The 19,826-nt window shown below is 41.0% G+C and overlaps 1 protein-coding gene across 4 annotated transcripts in view; it reads left to right on the plus strand.

The window, feature by feature from the left end:
- ERCC6 (ERCC excision repair 6, chromatin remodeling factor) overlaps positions 1-19,826 on the plus strand; it is a 76,171-nt gene that overhangs the window by 3,417 nt on the left and 52,928 nt on the right. For all 4 annotated transcript variants that reach the window (XM_061634754.1, XM_061634755.1, XM_061634753.1 and 1 more), the window contains exons 4-6: positions 5,675-5,780; positions 6,822-7,515; positions 17,800-17,928. In XM_061634754.1, the coding sequence (XP_061490738.1) occupies positions 5,675-5,780; positions 6,822-7,515; positions 17,800-17,928 (929 nt within the window). The remainder of the gene's footprint in view (positions 1-5,674; positions 5,781-6,821; positions 7,516-17,799; positions 17,929-19,826) is intronic.

A 19,826-nucleotide genomic window follows, 5' to 3' on the forward strand; every position in this document is an offset into this window, starting at 1 on the left:
TTAAATATTTAAAATCCTTGATATTGTAATGAAATTTGTACAAGTCTCCTTGAAGCTAATTTGAACATCATACCTCTGGCTGTGGGTTCATGAGTTACATTATTTTATTTTTCATATAACTGCTGCAGTTGCATAACCGTTGCTTAACTTTCAGCAGTCTTTGGACCAGGTATATTTACGTGTCTCATCTGAAAAAAAATATGGTTGCAGATTCATATCTGTTCTGGTCTTCAGAGAACTATATGCCCTCCTTGTTTTTAATCATTAAATTTTGTTTTCTTTAGTAACTTTCTCTTTGTAGAGGGGATGCATCAGTTCCACTGAATTAGTTATTTTCCTAATTCTACAATTGTTTGTGTTTCACTTGCTTGTCCTAATCATCACTTTTACAGATATTGAAATATAGTGCTGCATCCTGATGGCATATCTGCTGTATAATCTATAAAACCTGTAGATTAAAAGGGCACATGCAGGACTCCACCACTGTCTCACTCCCAGTCATTGGCTGAGCTTGTGTGATGTTATGAAGTGCTCATAATTAATCTTAAGGCTCAAGAGAAAACAGTCACAAATAGAATATGACAATTTTTGTCAGAGGAATGATAGGTTAGATTCATGAACCATATGAAAACAAGAAGCATAGTGAAGAACAAAGGCAATTAAACGAAGGTGTGCAAGATATATCGGCTTAAGGAGGTCTAGTAAAAAGCCTTACAGTTTCTCCAGTTAGATCTTTAGTTCACATACCTAATATTTCTTATAGGTATAAGTGATTGTGCAGCCTCCAACATATACAATTAGGATTTTTTTTTAAAAAAAGTGGAAGATAATGAATCCTATCATGCCAATATGTAAAAACATAGGTTGTATCCAATGTTAGTTGAAATTAATTGACGTGACTAAGTCCATTAATTTTAGTGAGGCTACTCTGAGTAGAACTTAGGCAGACATAACATAATGTTGGGTCCAGGGTGTGGTCAACACATCATTGCAGGAGGGAGTGGTTCCAGCCTCCCTGAAAGAGGCAATGATCCAACCGCTTTTGAAAAAGTCCACCCTGGACCCATTGGTCTGTGACAATTGCCAACAGATCGCAAATACCTTCTTTTTCAGGAAGGTGATCGAGAGGGTTGTGGCGCAGCAACTGCAAGTACTCTTGGATGAAACAGATTATCTTGACCCATTCCAGTCTGGGTTCAGGCCTAGTTATGGGACTGAATCGGCCTTGGTCGCCCTGATGGGTGATCTTTATCGGGAGGACAGGGGGAGTGCGACCCTGTTACTCTTACTTGATCTCTCAGCAGCTTTTGATACCATTAACCATGGTATCCTTCTAGGCCGACTTGGTGAGATGGGTATCGGAGACTGTCAGGACCCTTTTTGTCAGGATCCCACCTCAGGCGCCACCTGCTAGGATCCCGCCTGTGGTCACTGCCTTGTCACGGTTCCACCTCAGGGTCCTGGTCTTTAAATAGTTCTCTCACCGGCTCTAGCAAAGATCTCTCAAGATCCCACTGCTAGGCAGCACCATCAGACCTTCCTGTAAAACAATATTGCCTTGAGACTGTGCCTTAGTCTCCCCTCCTGGCCTATTGATACTTTGTGTCTGGGTGCACTTGCAGGCCACAACCCCCCTGTATCTTTGTGCCTATAAAGAATACAGCCCTGGGTTGCTCTGGATACCTGATGATGTTACACTATCTCTTCACCGCTGCCACCCTTGATACTGTTTCCCCATCTTGGTATATACCCTGCCCACCCTTCTGGTCTGTGTAACCCAGCCAAGGATCAGGTGTTCTGGTAAACCAAGAAATATTTATTTATATATACAGGGAATAACAAGATTACTTAAAGGTATTGTCAACAAGTGTGTGGTTTCATAAATTGCGTTACTCTTATGTTTCTAGCTGTCAATAACCTGCCTCACTACCCACCTAATCCAATCCAACCCACAAAACCAACTCCAACCTCCCTCAGAACTCCCACCAACAGAACTTTCTCTCAACTGTCATCCTCTCATTTATACCTTCAGACACTCAAATGCTCAGCCAATCTAATACAACATTCTCCAGCATTCCAGCCCATGTACTCCCCCCCGCACTTACCATATTTACAGTATTATAAATACAGGGGCATCACGGAGTCACTGTTTTACAGTGGTTCCGATCCTATCTCCAGGGTCGTTTTCAGTGAATAGCACTGGGTGATTGTCTTTTGGCCCCCTGGCTGTTGTGCTGTGGGGTGCCGCAGGGTACCATCTTGTCCCCATGCTGTTTAACATCTATATGAAGCTGTTGGGAGTGGTCATCAGGAGATTTGGGGTGAGGTGTCAGCAGTACGCTGATGATACCCAGCTCTATTTCTCTGTAACATCTGGATCGGGAGAGGCCGTGCAAGCCCTGGACCGCTGCCTGAACTCAGTGGCGGGCTGGAAGAGGGCCAGTAAATACAGTCTGAATCCTAGCAAGAGGGAGGTGCTGTGGGTTGGTGGTTCCCGAGTTCAGATAATTGGTCAGTTGCCTCTTTTGGATGGGGTCATACTCCCTCTGAAAGAGCAGGTCCATAGTCTGAGGATGTTCCTAGATCCATCTTTGTTGCTAGAGGCCCAGGTGACCTCAGTGGCTAGGAGTGCCTTTTACCAGCTTTGGGTGATAAGACACCTGTGGCCTTTTCTGGATCGGAATAGTCTGACCACTGTTGTCCACATGCTGGTAACCTCCAGGCTGGATTACTGTAATGTGCCCTATGTGGGACTGCCCTTGAGGTTGGTCCAGAAGCTGCAGCTGGTGCAAAATGTGGCGAGACTGCTCACTGGGTCATGGTATGGCCAACATGTCACCCCGTTGCTGAAAGAATTGCACTGGCTGCCCATTTGCTACCAGGCCAAGTTTTGGTGTACAAAGCCCTATACAGCTTGGGACCAGGATACCTGAAAGACCATCTTATCCCTTATATACCAGGTCGATCACTGCCCTCTGGAGGTGAGGGCCTCCTGCAGATACCATCTTATCAGGAGGTCTGTTCTGCACAACATAGGAAATGGACCTTTAGTGTTGTGGCACCTACCCTGTGGAACTTGCTACCCTTAAATATTGGACAGGTGCCATCTCTGTTATCATTTCAGCACCTATTGAAGACCTTCCTTTTTCAACAAGCCTTGTAAATTGAGACCTTATTCCAGTCTGCTTCTGTGTTGGAATTGCTTTTTAATATGTTTTTTAACCTTTTTTTAAGATTTCTTCATAGCTTTTTAAAAAAATGTGTTTAAAGTTGTTTTGTTTTAATGTATTTTAAGATCTGTTTTTATGATGTTTTAAAGTGTTTTTAGTGCTTTTGTTTGGCGCCCTGGGCTCCTGCTGGGAGGAAGGGCGGGATATGTGTATGTGTATGTGTATATGTATATATATATTATTTATTTATTTATTTATTTAAACAAACAAACTTAGGTTTAATGACAGAAAAAATTATCGTCGTCACTACTGAGAATGAATTTAAAATAGCTCTGAAAGCTAACCAGTGTTTCTTTGTACATTTGCCCTTTCCCCCATACTTAACTATTTCCCCCAAACTTAAAAAATAGATTGATTTGCCCCAAATATGTTTCTGAATCCAGTTTGTATTTTGTTCTCCCCTCACTGATGTCATTGGAAATGCAACCGAGTCTGATCTCTCACACTTGCTGCTTGCCTCCCTCTCTCCCGTCCAACCCATGCACTTATTTACTGAGATACTCTGGACATGGAATGAAGGGAGGTTTTCCCCCCTCTACTCCTCTGATGCTTCTCACGTTCGTATGGCTATGTGCCGGGTGTCAGGAGCACTGGGAAATGTAGCTTACCCATTAGGGCAGTTATGCAGTCCTCTCAAGATAGTTCACATTAAAAAAATGGAAAGCTAAAATACAAATTTCACAATAATGAGAACTATTCAGTCTAAAAACCAGTTATAAAAATAGTAAAATAAGAAAATAGAATAGGAAAATGGCAGCAATAGTTAAATTGCATCTAAAAGCCTGGACCAGCCTCAGATTAATCGGTCCAAAACAGATGTAAATATCCAGATCTTTAAAGTCTGTTTGAAAACAATTAATAAGGGCTCCAAACACACTTTCTGTGGGCGGATATTCCAGAATGGCCCGGCTATCACTGAAAAGTACCTGTCTCTGAACCTGCCAGCCTGGTATACCTTCAGGGCCAGGCAGGCTCAGACAGATGTAGGTGGTCCTTCAAATAACCTGATCCCAAGCTGTTTATGGCTTTAAATAATAAGCACTTTGAATTTGGCTCTGAAGTGCAGTGGCAACCAGAGCTGTAGGCTCCAATTGCTTGGCATCCATAAGTATCCAGGAAGCTGCATTCTGCTGAAGCTTCTGGAGCTTATTCAAAGGCAGTCCCATTCAGAGTGTGTTCAGCAGCAGTCTTGTCTCAGGCGCAAATGACTGTAGCAAGGCCTACTTGATTGGAACATGTTCAGAGCTGATAAAAGGCACTCCTGTTCACCAACACAATCTGCACCTCTGTTTGTTAGTATTGGGTCCAGGAGAACCTCCAAACTGTGCATTAGATCCTTCAAGGAAGAGAACAACCCCATCCAACATTTGTCATACCCCTACTCTATGCAGATCAACAAATTGCCCCCCCACATACACACAATGTCCATCTTATCTGGACTAAACTTCAGCTTCTCTCTCGTCCATCTCAAAGCTGCCTGCCTCCAGATATCTGATCAAGATTTCTGCAGCCTCTGTGGGACTAGTAGGTGGAAATGAGAGGTAGAGCTGCATTCCGTTAGCATACTGATGACACTTTAGCCCAGATCTCCCAATGACTTCTCCCAGCAGCTTCATGTAGTTGTTAAAAAGCATGAGAGATAGAATGGAACCTTCAGGCCAAAGTCCTCCAGCATTTTCCTCAGAGTTTGCCTCTCCAGAATGTACCAGAGCCACCAGAACACTATTTCCCAGACCTACTCTATAGGCTTAACAGTTTAAAGATTTGACCAATATTTCTCTAATTAAGCGTCTCTGACAAGTTCATCAAAAATACATTATATCAGTGTTTCAACATCTGTGCAGGCTCTGTGTTGCCTTCTGGTCTTGGTTCAAGTTGCAGTTATGACCCATAAATCCTTCAGAGGCATGTACTGTATAGAGAGGGGCATTCTTGTAGCTGCCCCTGTTGTGGAATAATAGTTCTCTAAACCAGCCTTCCCCAACCTAGTGCTCTCCAGATGTTTTGGGTTACAGTTCCCATCAACCCCAGCTGTGTTGGCCAGTGCTAATGCGAGTTGTAGTCCAAAACATCTGGAGAGCATCAGGTTTGGGAAGACTGTCCTAGACACTAATACATTCTGAGATTGGGCATATATTTGTTTTTTTAAATTTGTACATATACAGTGCAAAATGTTCACCAGATTTTTTTTTCCCTTGGGACTGCAGCAAAATCTTAAGTAAGCTTCAAAAATTGTATATAAGAAACTGCTAACCTTCCTATTTTGGCCTGCCTAGTTGTTGAAGAATATAGGGTTAAATCCAACTAAGTCATGCTCAGAATCAATGGACGTGACTAATTTAAGTCAATTTATTGTTAACAGGTCTACTATTAGTATGACTAACTGAATACAATCCAGATAATTTGCTGTTCTGTTTTAACCCTGTATTCTCTCATTACTTCAGGAGCAACAGTTGAAGAAAATCGAAGCAAAGCAAAGACGCCTTCAGATAATTCTTGGTGAAGAAATTCCTGATGGAATAGATGGTGCTGTATTTGAGGAAGCTGGAGGTGAGGAAAGTGAAAACTTATTAGGGTCATTTTGGTATAATATCTTTAATTGAAGTCAACCTTCAATACTTTACTTTAAAAAAATACACTGAGTTAATAAACTTCAGTGGTTGTTTTTTAGAGAGATTTAGCACCATTTTAATTTGTTGCACCTGCAGAATTGCTCATCTGAGTACTCGTATGGGAATCTTCATGAATGAAAATAAATCTTGGTTTAGTTCAGAAGAGATGGCTGTTCTCTACAATCACTAGAGCATTGTTCTTAATAAATTGAAAGTGTTAATGAAATTAGCTGAGCTGCAAAAAATGTTTACGTTGACAAACACCATGATTGAATTACATCTTTCAATGAAATGTTGTCAATTAACACTCACAATTTTTAATACGTGGAAAGAAAATTATGTACAGTAAACACAAGCACAGCAGTATGTTTTGCATAGTAGTTAGAGCTGTCACGTCCCCTCCCCCACAGCTCCAAGTTGGTGTAAAACCTATTGAGCATCAATGAACATCAAATATTAGAGAACACAACCTATAGGTTTGCAGGGAAATTGTGGTTTCGTCTTTATGATTTCTCAGTTAAAAACACTGCAGAAAAGATAATCTGCCCAGCAGAGTTCCCTGTGAAGAGAAATTAATTTGTAAGCCACTCTGGGAATTGTAGCTCTGTGAGTGGAATAGGGGTCTCCTAATAACTCTCAGCACGCTTAACAAACTACAGTTCCCAGGATTATTTGGGGGAAGCTATGACTGTTAAAGTGGTATAATTGTGTTTTAAATGTGTGGTGTAGATGTAGCCTTACTCTCTTTATTACGTTTCCCCATCTCTGTGGCCTGTGCTCCTGCTGTGTAAAGTGCAAGGTTAAAACAAATGTGTTCATTTGAACTCCCTGGAATAAAAAAATTGTACTGAAAACTGCTTCACATGGAGATAAATGAATGTAATGGTCATTTTTCACAGATTATTTCTATGGGAGTGAGGGAATCATTTATAGATCTTTCAAGGGGAAGACTGAATCTTTTGGGGTTTGTTTTCCTTAGGCCCTGGTCCCTCATCCCTAGGCAGTATGCTTATGCCAGCCCAGGAAACTGAATGGGACCACCTTATCCGAACTGGTCAGATGACTCCTTTTGGAACAAAAGTATTCCAGAATCAAGAGAGGAAGCCCCGCCGGATAATGCTAAATGAAGCATCTGGTTTTGAAAAATATTTGGCAGATCAAGCAAAGCTCTCATTTGGAAGGAAAAGGCCTTCAGTTCATAGGGGGACCAAGCAGAAATCACATTCACAGACATGTTGGACTAAAGCTCCAGTATGTCCCCTGAAAGACAAGGGAAGCAAGAGTAAAAGCCTGCCAAAAATGGATAACCGCTTGAAGAAGCGCATGAAAAAGCTTCAGAACCATGTTCTTAAGATTCAGGCAAAGGCCAGACTTCCCAAGGACAATGAGCTACAGGGAGGGGAGGACGGGGAGGACTCTGAATGCATGCTTGGGGAAGAAGAAGACCTCAGTAGTCTGGATGAGGAAGAAGATTTTTTTCAAGATGATGGTGATGATGATTATGAAGTGAAACCTCTGTCAAGGAGATTTTCATTAACGTACGGATTTCAAGAAGTTAGCGAGGATGACTTTTTCCCAAGCTCTGATGAAGAAGAAGATAATGTTGCTGGGAAAAGGAGAATAAAAAAATGCAGAGATGATGGCAATGAAGATTGCTATAAACAAAGATTAAGGTTAGTATAAAGCAAATCTTAATGGTAGTAGTTCCAGATTTTAATATATATATAAGACTATAATATTGTATGCCTCCTACATTTTAGAACTAACAGTTGGGAACAGAAGATTCTTAATTTCAGAAGAGGTTATCGTTTCAGTTTTTTCTGGTGAATTCTTTTTATCTCACAGAAATAATTATGCAGGGTTCAGTATAAGTACACACACACTTCATTAATATGATGGTGCAAAATATAGTACCCAGTGGGCAGAAATTATTCCATATTCAGTCAGGAGGATGGTCGTCATGATGGTCTTGTGTAGATGAAGGTTGCTGTGTTTTTGTGGGCTCCTTTGACTGCTCCCTGCTGCTCTTCTCTATTACTTTGATTGATTGCTTCGTAAAGTCTGAGCATAAGTGGTGCAGTGTTTTGCAGGCTTGTCACAATTGTGTGGCTCCACTTTAGGTGATTGTGGGACTACACAACTGTGATGGAACAAAGTCAATCCTGGATAACAGAAAAGTTGACCATACACCATACTCAAAAGACCACAGTTTTTTATTTATTCATTACATTGATTGATTGATTGATTGATTGATTGAATTTATATCCCGCCCTTTCTCCCAGAAGGAGCCCAGGGCAGGAAAAAACCTGAAAGCACTCTAAAACATTGTAAAAACAAAAGACCTTAAAACATAGTAAAACATCTATTTCAGAATAATTTTTCCTAGATTGGCCCATTGTTGAGCTGTTGGTGACCAGAACTGGGAAACTTCTCAATTGTTTGAAGGAAAAATACTCTCCTAATCTGGACCTCTGAGGAGAGAAACCAACTTGTTATTTTGGCTAAAGAAATAATAGCCTTTCTGAGAGATGGACTAAAGAATTAATAAATGTATTAATCTGTGAAATATTTGCTATTTTATTGAATGAAGCTGAACTTTTTTCCATTGTAGCTCAATATTAAATCATTTTTAATTCAGAGTTTTCATCAAGAGTAATTTATTTTGATTGAAAGTTTTAATATGATACACAATTTAAATCCATTCAGACAAGTTTTTTAATAACGTTAAGATCGTAACAATTTATCCCTGCTAAACTCATATATATCCTGCAGTTGCTTAAGTTACAATAAAAGCGTAAATGAATTTTAGAAATATCAATAACTGTAACTGCCACCAAAACATTGTATCTCCTAAAATTTCATAGCTGTAGTTATTGTGGCTGTTAAACTGCAGCTGTCCACATTTCCGTTCTTCTACTCGCATTCCCCAGGCAATCTGTACTCTGGGAAATGCTGCTAGGAGATAAAATAGAGTGAATTTGCTAAAGAAATATCATTTGCTTACACTTGCATTTTATTCATTGTCAGTTATAGTTGTTGATAAAAACAACTGGATGAGAGTCTGGCAAATTTCACCCCCTAATGACGGAGACGGTCCTCCTGGATTGCTCAATTGAGCACTTTGCTGTGTGGGGAGTCCCACTTACTTCAAAAGATAGAAAATGAGTTTTCCTTCTACAACGAAGCTTTCAAGATTGTATTTGGGAGATGGTCCTGCATCAAGGTGAAAATATTATGCTTGTAAAGCTTGACAGTGAGCCAGCTGTGATCCTCCTCTGAACATCTGAAGCACAAGGCCAATTAAAAGTTTGTGATTCCAGAGGGAGACTTTGGAATATGCAAACAGGGGGACTCTGTGGTAGTTCTGGCTTGTCATTTTTCTGCAATAGATTGTTCTGAGGGAGTGGGAGCCTTCATTTTAGGAAAAAAGTAGTGACTGAGGGGGGATGGGAAATTGGAGGCTGCATATTAGATTAGTTTGAATACCATTGCCTTAAGTAGTACAAGTTTTTAATTGTAACTTAATTTAACTTAACTGGCTGCCCATTAGCTAGCAGGCCAAGTTCACTGTGCCGGATTTGGTGTACAAAGCCCTGTACAGCTTGGGATCAGGATACCTGAAAGACCATCTTACCCCTTTTATACGCGGTCCATCACTGCTCTCTGAAAGTGAGGGCCTCCTGCAGATACCATTTTATGAGGAGCTCCATTCCGCACAGCATAGGAAGCGGACCTTTAGTGTTCTGGCTATGACACTTTGGAATTCCCTTCCCTTAAATATTAGACAGTTGCCATCTGAAGACCTTCCTCTTTCAACGAGCCTTTTAAGTAGAGACCTCATCCAAGTTTGTGTCTATTTTGGAATTGTTTTTTAAAATGTTTCTAGTTGTTTTTTTTAAAAAAAGAAAGATGTTTTTAAGATCTTCTATTTTAAGATGTTTTGTTTTTGAGACATTCAAGATGTTTTTAGTGTTTTGTCTCTTGTTTGCGACCCTGAGTTTCTTTTGGGAGGAAAGTTAGGATAGAAATTTTAATAATAATAACAATAATAATCAAACTCACTTTAGTCTGAGCTGAAATTTCCAACATGGTTATCAATAAAACAGTTAAAATTCTAGTATAATAAAACAGACTTTATAAGAACAACAAGATCATAATAGCAGCAGATTGGACAAGTAAAACATAAAAGCAGCATTAACCAACATTCCCAAAAAACAGCAGTTAAGACCACGGGTTAATACCCAGTGTTGGTCATACTAAAAGTAGACCCAGTGAACGTAAGTTAGTTTAGTCCATTGATTTCAGTGAGTCTACTCTGAGTATGACCAATGCTGCATGTCACCCATTAAATGTAAAAATCATATCTGGTCAGACCCTGCTCGGTAAAAAACACCAAATATATTAGTTGTGGTTAACTCATGGTTAAAGTTGGACGGAATAGATCTGGACAGTGCTCCTGTTTGAGGCTACAAGGAGAGTTGAGAGTTTAGTGTGTTCTTTTGTCTTTAATATGGGATAGATAACAGACTACCAGATCCAAACTCTCATATTTTGGGGTGGGGGAGGAGGTGATTTTTTCACCTTCTCTACCTCCTGAAAAGCTGCTCCAGAGAGTCGGGGGAATGAAACCAATTATGTGGAAGGTAGTGTTGGGGTTTGAAGAGGGAATTAGCAAAAAAGGGGGGGGAAATGTCTCCAGCAGGAGCCTCTGCTGAATCTTAGTTCCTTCTGCAAACAAAAGGAGCTCTTCTGTTTTGAAGAAGGCCAAGGCTGGACACATCCCAAAGATTTGAATAGGAATTTGTGTTTATAATATGTGAGAGTAACTATGTAACATCAGATGTATTACTTTTGGATCAGGGTGGGCTAGAATTTAAATAAGGGCTAAATAGAGAGGGCATATCTGCCTTGCATATTCTCCATAATCTTTCCCTACTCCTGCTCCTTTTGATTTTCTCAAGACAGCCTCTGGGGGCTCTGCCTTTCCTTCCTCCCAACCAGTGTACTAATGATATGGATTGGTTTCCATCAGTAGAAGCCTTTCTATTTTAGGCAGTCTCATTTTTTAAGTCTTTCACTTTTGCACTGAAAGGGGGTTCTGGGGTGCTATCTAACAAGATTGGAGCACCATGGAAGCCTGAAATGAATGAACAGCATTAGTGTAACATTAGTGTGTGGAAAATTGCATCCTTCCTTTCCGTATATCTTACCTAGGGATGTTAAATACTTTTAGGCTGCTATCCTAAACCCATTTATCTGTGAGTAAGCCCCATTGAAATCAGTGGGAACTTTCTCCAAGTATACATGTTTGTGATTGCCCTGTTGTTTCTTTAGTGAATTGATTATTTATTTTTTCATCTGCTTTTCAATTTTAAACTAATACAGTTTAACAATAAAAATAAAAGATCATAATATCAACAGAATAAACAAGTACAAAGACGCAGTTTAGACATTACCAAACCATGATTTGGTTCCAGGAATTGCTCTTATGTCTGCATACGCCTTCTTGCCCTCAGAATCAATGAGTTGTTTCCATTTTTGTGCAGTACATCATCTGCCATTACATCCCAACCAGTAATCTATGGTTTGTGCTTGCCCACCAAACCAGGGGTGTAAGCCACAGTTTGAAGTTGTTTCTTCACAGCTAATAATTTCTCTTCAAAATGTGGCATAGGTTGGGTTACATCTGGGAAGGGGAGAGAGTTACCCCTTTCCTTACCACATCCCTCCAAAATGTTTCCTCATTCTGCAATTAGCCTCTAATAAAGCCTGTTTTTTTCCCAACCTAATTGCAGTGGGAGAGGGTCAGGGCAAAAAGATCCTGCTGTGAGCCACATGGGAAGCCCCTGCCCAGGGCTTGATTTGTTTTGCTTCTGCTGATCTATCCTTTGGCCCTTTATATGTGTGGGACACTACTTTGATATTCCTCAGTGTCTGGACCACTGGACGTCTCCAAAAAGAGAGATTAGAGTGTTTTCCTTACCAGCAAATGGCTGTTGGAGCTGATGGGGTTGGACTCCAACTTCTGTTTGGAGGGCCGCATGTTCCCCACACATAGCTTAGACACTAGTTTCTGGTCTTAGGTAGGAAGTGAGGTATCTTCATAGCCCAACCTCCCAGGCTAGTCTTCTTCAATTAAAAAAGATCCTGCCTTCTACTGGGCAGAGTGGAGAGCAACTCAGTGTGTGGCCCATTGTCTGTGAAGTAGAACAGTTCACTGGTAAGGAAATTCTCCGTTCCACTTGTGTAGTCACAGATACCTAATTCCCAGCATCAATTTGGCATTACTCACTGAAAGTTGTAATTCTAATGGCATATGCTTAATCTGCCAAGGAGGCAGCCGTTAGAGCAACCCCCACACAACTCATAAAAAGCCAGATCGGAAGAGTAACTCGTTGTCTCAATTTGCAAAATGAGAATGATCATTAAGGGATTCTTGGCTGTTTGAAATAGAAAATATATTATTCTTCAGAAACACAAACTATATTAAATACCCAGCTTGATTCCTGAATATGTTTTGAAAAATCAGATTGTGATTTGCTGTTGGGTCTTTTCAGTAAATGGAAAATGAGCTTTCTGCCTAAATTCAATCCTTTTCTCTTGCTGCAACATACGTGATGCATGATCACCTGAAAGTAGGCAGATTTTGAAAAGGGTTTTCATAAATCCTGAAGTCAATGCAATGTAACATCTGTAGGTTGTCTTATTAACTCCTGAGTAATTTTGAGTTTTCCCTGCTTTAAATCTGGGGTTCTGAAAAATATTTTATTTATTATTACATTTATAGCCTGTGTTTTCCTCCAGGGAGCTCAAGGTTGTGCATGTGGTTCTTCTCTTTCCATTTTATCATTACAACAGGCCTGTGAGGTAGGTTAGGCTGGGAGATCTTGCAATGAGCTTCATGGCTGGATGAGGATTTGAACCCAGGTCTCCAAGGCCCCAGTCCGATGCTAGCCACTATAACACACTGGCTCAAAATGTTGAAGTAGACCCCTCTTAAGAAGCATCTCCCTGATCTTGACTGGAGCAGGAAGATGAATGTATTGATTGTGAGAATTAAGCTTAAGAATAACTGTTCTTGGTTCAGCCACTTCAGACTACAGGTGTGTTTAATTGAATATTTATTAAATTTGTATCCCACCCTTCCAGTAGGAGCCCAGGGTGGCAATTTCTTGATGGAAGAGAATCCCTACAAATACAGAATTAGTTTATTGGGCAAAGGCTAGCAGGATGTGTTGATCTTAAATCTGTGATTTAAAGTGCAAAGAAAAAAATACTAACTTTAAATAATTGATTAAAAATAAGTTTTCCATTGTTGCTTCATATATTTCATAAACAAATTATGCATACTAATTTGTTGATTTAACCACTAAAGCAAGTTAATTTATGATTAAATGGAGCAGAGTTTGTGTGATGAGGAAGGAACTGAAAGTGTCAGATTTTAATCTCCTTGCATGTGTGAAAAAGGAGAAGGAAACACATGAGCACAGGGCTCACTGTGGCTTGTTCTCCGTAGTTTCTTGTTAGATTTGAACCAAGAGAATGCACTGGATCTTCACTTTTAAGAAATTATAAGTGTAGGTTTAACATATTTGTATTCAGATTTATTTTTAATTGGGCTGTGTTTAAAAAGTGAAACCTACAATATATAAAATTTGAAATTACCAGTTAAATAAAATAATTGATAATCCACCCTACTCTACTCTTCTGCATAGAATTCTTCTATGTGCAGGAGAAGCATTCAGTCATGATACAATCTGATACGGTACCGTCAGTACAGTTCTACCATTGCTTGTATAAACTAGGCCTTAGGAATGTGGCTGCTTCTTCCACCTTTCAATTGTGCTGAAAGAAATCCGGCACAGCCCTGTTTATCTGAACTCTCATCAGCTGCTTCGAGAGCTTGGACAACAGAAAAGACACTTACCCTTAGAAAGCTCAAAAAGTATTTCATCCCTCTAGCTTAGGGGAAGGCTCTAATTACAAAAGCTTACAAATCCCATAGGCTTCACTTGTGATTTGGAACGGGGGAGCACTTTCCAATCCAGTATATTCCTACATCTTTATTCTGCCATTCCTCCAAGGAGCTTGGGGCATCATATGTGGATTCCTTACCTCTCCCTCATCTTTGTAACTATCTTGTGAAATAGATTGCCCTAGATCACCCAGTGTCTTCCTGGTCAAAGTACAATGCTCTGTCCGTTAAACACACTGCATCTCAACCACAATACTCTGAAAAGATTAATAAGCCTGATAACTTTTTCCTCAAGATTTTTTAAAAATCAAACAGTACAGAGTATAATAATTCTACACTTTGAAACCAGAAAATACTGATTCTGGTTAGGCATCAACTGATAGACAACTACTTCTGTAAACCATGCATAAAAAGAATCTCCACCCCAAAGAAACACAACATATTGTAAATGCTTGATGTTATAAGTTCATTTGTTAAATTTATATCCCACCTTTCACCTGAGGAACTTAGAACACCATTTATATGGTTCTTTGGCCGTTACTCTTCAAGACATGGGCCAAGGCAGCCTTGTTTCACTTCAGTAAAGTGCCCTCAGACCAGCTAAGAGTACTTCTAGATATCTGCTTCTCCAGTGAGGTGATGAGTCATGGATAAAATCATAGATTAGTAAAGTTGGAAGGGGCCCATAAGGCCATTGAATCCAACCCCCTGCTCAATGCAGAAATCTAACTTAAAGCAGATGGATGTCCAGCTGCCTCTTGAAGGCCTCCAGTGTTGGAGAACCCACCACCTCCCTAGGTAATTGGTTCCATTGTTGTACCGCTGTAACAGTTAGGAAGTTTTTCCTGATGATCAGTCGAAATCTGGCTTCCTGTAACTTGTGCCCATTATTCCGTGTCCTGCACTCTGGGATGATTGAGAAGAGATGATGACCCTCCTCTGTGCGGCAACCTTTCATGTACTCAAAGAGTACTATCATATCTCCCCTCAGTCTTCTCTTCTCAGGACTAAACATTCCCAGTTCTTTCAGTCTCTCCTCATATGACTTTGTTTCCAGTCCCCTGATCATCCTTGTTGCCCTCCTCTGAACCTGTTCCAGAGTAGACTCAAACCTATGGCTATAAGAGAGCTGGGCAGAAGCCCTCCTCCTTGGACATACTACATCACTTTGGGAATGACAGGCCCCCTTGGGTCCAAAAAGCTTTACTGAATCTTTTTCTTACTGTATCCCTTGCCACTGTGATTGCTCACTGCCATTTCCCAGCTTTGTATAAAGTGCCCCTTTCAACAGAAGTGCAGACAGGCACTTCATGCATGTAGCGTACAGATTTCATTCCTCCATCTTCTCTTTTCCCTATTCTGTTTCCTGACCTCTGGAAGCTTTCCATTGTTTCCTTGGCCCCACCAGACCTGCTACTTGCTTCTTTCTCCATTACTTGCCTTTTTCTTTCTCCATTTGCTTGCCTTTTCAGAACTGACCTCAGCTCGCTTACATGACCTACAATTTTGCTTTGCCTCTCAGAAAGCGGTCAGGGCTGAGCCATATGCAGTGGTCTGAGTTGAACCAGGAATTGGAGTTGAGGGATGAAGCTAAAGTCAGGTCAAAAGGACAGCCTGGGAGACAGAACAAATGAGCAAACCAGGACCAAAGGATAGTAGAAGATACTAAAGCTCAGGGGGACTGTATTGCAAGACTTAACTGGAGCAAGAAGCTGTCTTACACGCCTTCATCTCCAGGAGGATCTGGTGGCCAGCCTGGGTGAGCAGAGATAGTCTAGGGCCTAAGTATACTTCATGACCTAGATAAGGGAGGGGGAGCGTCCATCCATCCAGATGTTGCAGGACTACAGTTTCCATCATCCCTGGTCATTCACCATGTTGTCTGAGATGATGGGAGTTGAAGTCTAACATCATCTAGAAGACCACAGTTTCCCCGCCCTTTACTTAGGAAGATGCTGTAATCCTCATCTTGGTGGCTCACCACATGGGGCTGCTGCACACAGATCCTAAGAGTTCAAGGCCTGTTAGTTCCTGACACCAGTTCAGTAAGAGACTCCCTATCCAAATTATCTTCTGTTTGAGAGATTCTGAATCTGCAGGGTATGGGTGGTGAGCCCATAGTCTGGATGCAGCCCCTGGAGCCTCCACATCCAGCCTGGCGCATCACTTCTTTCCTCTACTATGGATTGGGGGGGGAGATCCCAGCTTTGGGGGCCTAGGCAATCTTTTTTGACACTGTAGCAGGGTAGGTAGGGGTTAAGCTCGAGGAAAATCACATGCCACTAAAATGCTTAATTGCTGGGAGATATGTGTGTGTGTGTGTGTATGTGTAGTGGGCTGTATGCATGTAGGTGGCCATGCCCATCTCTGCTATGCATCCCCTAGAGGGTTGGCCAAGCAAGGAATGCAGCCCTTGGGCTGAAAAAGGTTCCAACCACTGCTGTAGAATGGCATGAGAGCCCTCCAGCATGTGATATCTGGTGGCAAAACAAATAATCCATAAAAGGAGGTACCTTATATCACAGTAGCTCAGTGGCACTAGTTTTGCTTCACCGTGGTGTCAGCCTATGATGATCTTTCCAATAATTTTGGAGCAAAACTTTATTTTCTCTTAACCATATTTGTCTTAATAGAGCAGGAGTGGGGAACATGTGACAATTGAAATGTTGTTGGACTACAACTCCAATCAGCCCCAGTCATCATGGCCAGTATGAGAGATGATGGGAGTTGTCGTTCAAGAACATGGATTCCTCATCTCTGGGCTAGAGGTTAGAGTATTCGACAGCATCTGAACTCGAGTTCAGATTTAACATCTGTCAACATCTTGCAAATGGTGCTGCTGTTTGTTCTGCTTAGGAAACTCGTACTAAGTTTATAGGTCTTCAGACAGGAGTTGAAGGTGATCTGAAAGAAGGGTTGCTGCTCAGGTTGTGTGCACCCTTCCTATTTTGGCAAACAAACATTGCAAGCTTTTGCAAGCATTTTCAAAATCCTGTTTTTCCAAAAGTGGTGATGGGGAGCCTATGGAAAGCAAAAGCTCTCAAATTGCTTTCAACTCTTCTGGATCTGGCTGCTCCAGATGAATTTTTTATTTCTAATCGTGAAGGGAAAAGTCGTGCCTTGTTCATAGCCATACTTCCCAAGAAAATCCCTTGTGTGTCATGAAATAGTGTTCGTTTGAAGTAAGTTTTTCCCGCATTTCTTTCCACCCGCCCACTCTTTCCTGCTGGAAAGTAGTCTGTGACAGGGGGTGATTATGCATTATACCAAAAGTTTTAGGTTTTGGGTAAGGATGGGGATTAGATGTGCCATGGAGTGATCACCTTCCATTCAGGTTGACTCATGTTGTCTTGTGTGGATTTGTACTGCCACCTTAAATTGCATGCTCATGTTGTTTGAAAACTTTTTGTTGTAGCATGTTGTCATAACAAATGTTTAAAGGCTGTATAGCAGTGTGCTCAACAGATTGGTAAAAGGTTCTATGCCAACGTTTAATTTGTCTTGAATATTTGTTGGGTTCAGTGATTTCGTGTTGGGTTTAGTGACCCTGTGAAGTGTCTTGGAAGCATATTTTGTACCCAGAGACTATAAATATGTGTTTATTTCTGTTTCTGATTTTAAGGAGCCCTGCTTGAACAGAGGCCCATCTAGTCCACCATCCTGTTCTCACAGTGGCCAGCCAGATGCCTCTAGGAAGCTTTCATTTGTGGGGCTGTACTGTATAGAGTGCTTTACTATCTTTCTCACTTCTTTGCATCCCTGCTGTGGGGATGTCAGTCAGAGAGTGATTTACCTTGCCCAAGGTATAAGCACAGAGTATATAGTTCAGCTGGAATGTGAGCAAAGGTTTTTTATGTCAAAATCCAATACATTGTCTGTTGGACCATAATAGCTGCTTTTCAGATTTCTTCTTCTAGCCACCTAAATTGTGTCAGGTCTGCTACCGTTGGTAATTAAATGGTGATTCTTACTCTAATTTCAGGAGGTGGCACAAGCAACAACTAAAAGACAAAAGGGAACAACAGAATGCCGGGGAAGATTCTGATGATAGTGATGCTGAATTTGCTGAGGGTTTTAGAGTTCCAGGGGTTCTTTTCAAGAAGCTTTTCAAGTATGTATATAAAGTAGCTAGCAACAATTCATTGTTATGCATTCTTGTAATGGTTTAGTTGTATATCCGTATAAACTGAAGAAATTAAAATAAACTGAATAGCTAAGAGTATACAGTGGCATTCTGTAGCTGACTAAAGAACTAAATGCTCATTGTCATTATAAGGTTGGGTGGTGGTGTTGTCAAATTGGGTAGGGCATTAGTCCATCCTACAGAAACAGAATCAGTGCTTAAAGCAGAGAGATCAACCCATTCAAGCCATTAGTGTTCCCATTCTGTCAGTTTATTAAGTGATTCAAACAGTAGCTTCTAAGTTATCTCATGATAACACTTGGTTGAGCATGGTATTTTGAGCAGTATTTAATGCATCCCTAGAATTTGACAGCTCAGTTAATGGGTTCCTCATCAACTGCTAGTGGACTTGTAGTGTGTTATGCTGCTGCGACCATAATCTAAAAACGGATCTATGATTAAGGAAATCCAAAGGGAATTCAACCAAGACAGGAAACTAAAAATGAGTCTTGGCATAATAACTGTCCCTAATGAAGGGTATCCCCATGCAAACATGAGTCAGCTGGCAAAACTTCCTGAGTGGTTAAGAAGATCAATTTAGCTGAATGATTTGTCTGATGCACAATTTAAAAAAATGAGATCTCCCCAGCAGAAAGGGAGCTTGCCATCAGTAAGCATTCGAGGCTGTTCTGACCACACTGGAGCACAAAGATGGCAGTGATGAATCCTGAGGCAGATTGATCAAATCGCAAATGAGTTTGTTTCTGGGTCTTAATTTTTCTCAGCAAGTCTTCTGAAACCTTTTTTTCTCTCTAGGGTTTGTTGTTTTCAGTGAGGTTGAATGACAGCCTGAGGTCCTGAGGCTCTTTGTAAGGACCTTGAAAGCTCAGTTTCCACATTTTGCAGTTTAAGGGTAAATTTGGAGAAGAAAGACTAGAAATTGGGGAGTTGAAAGCATCGCATCCATCTCCCACCTGGTCAGTTCTCAGGCCTTCTATTCATCAATCAAAAATAAATAGAATAAAAATCTCCACCATTTGTAGCCTACAGTGTCTTTGAAAATAATAAGAAATAAGCTATATTGCATGCAGTTAAATCATATTACGTAGAGAGCTGCAAGAAACCATGGGGAGGGGCCAAGACTTGTTTATGTCCATTTAGACTTTTTTTAAAAATCAGAAAACTTAGCCCATTCATTTTCAGGCTTTTACGTGCATCCAGAGCTAGAATGGAGGAGCCATATCTCTGCGTTGAGTACATGCTTTGGGCGCAGAAGGTTCCAGGTTCAATTCTTGGCATCTCCATAAAGGGCTGGGAAAGACCCATGCCTGAAATGATGGAGACACACAACCAGTCAATGTAGACCTCAGATGGCTAACTTTTTTGGCCCAAGGGGCTCATTCACTCTTCATCCATTGTCTGGGGGCAGCTTGCCAGCAGTAGGTGTAGTCACCCCACATTCTTGTAGGAGGCACACAGCCCTCCCGCCCTCATCACAGCTGAGAAGAGAAGATTTTAACCTCCCTGCATACTGTGATCCCGAGGAAATGGTTGTTATGACACACACACCCTTTGAGCAGTCAGTCTCTTCAGTAATGTTTGCATTTAAGAGAGTCCAACACATCTAGCATGATTTCAGTATATTGCATATTACTCTCCTTCTATGAGCCATCTTTGTGTTTTCTAAGAAGTGTCCTGGTCAGTCCTGAAACCCTTTCTAGTTCTGGCTTCCACTCCTAAAGTCAAACAGTAGTACTTCCTAGGTAATGGGTCTTAGTCCAGCATCTCAGGAATATTTCTAGAATAGTACTGCTCTTCATAGAATGATAGACATCGGGAAGACCCTGTATATGATCTGGTATGTAAGAAAGGATTGGCAACACCCC

Source organism: Rhineura floridana, chromosome 7 (genome assembly GCF_030035675.1).
Source record: "Rhineura floridana isolate rRhiFlo1 chromosome 7, rRhiFlo1.hap2, whole genome shotgun sequence".
Lineage (NCBI taxonomy): Eukaryota > Metazoa > Chordata > Lepidosauria > Squamata > Rhineuridae > Rhineura > Rhineura floridana.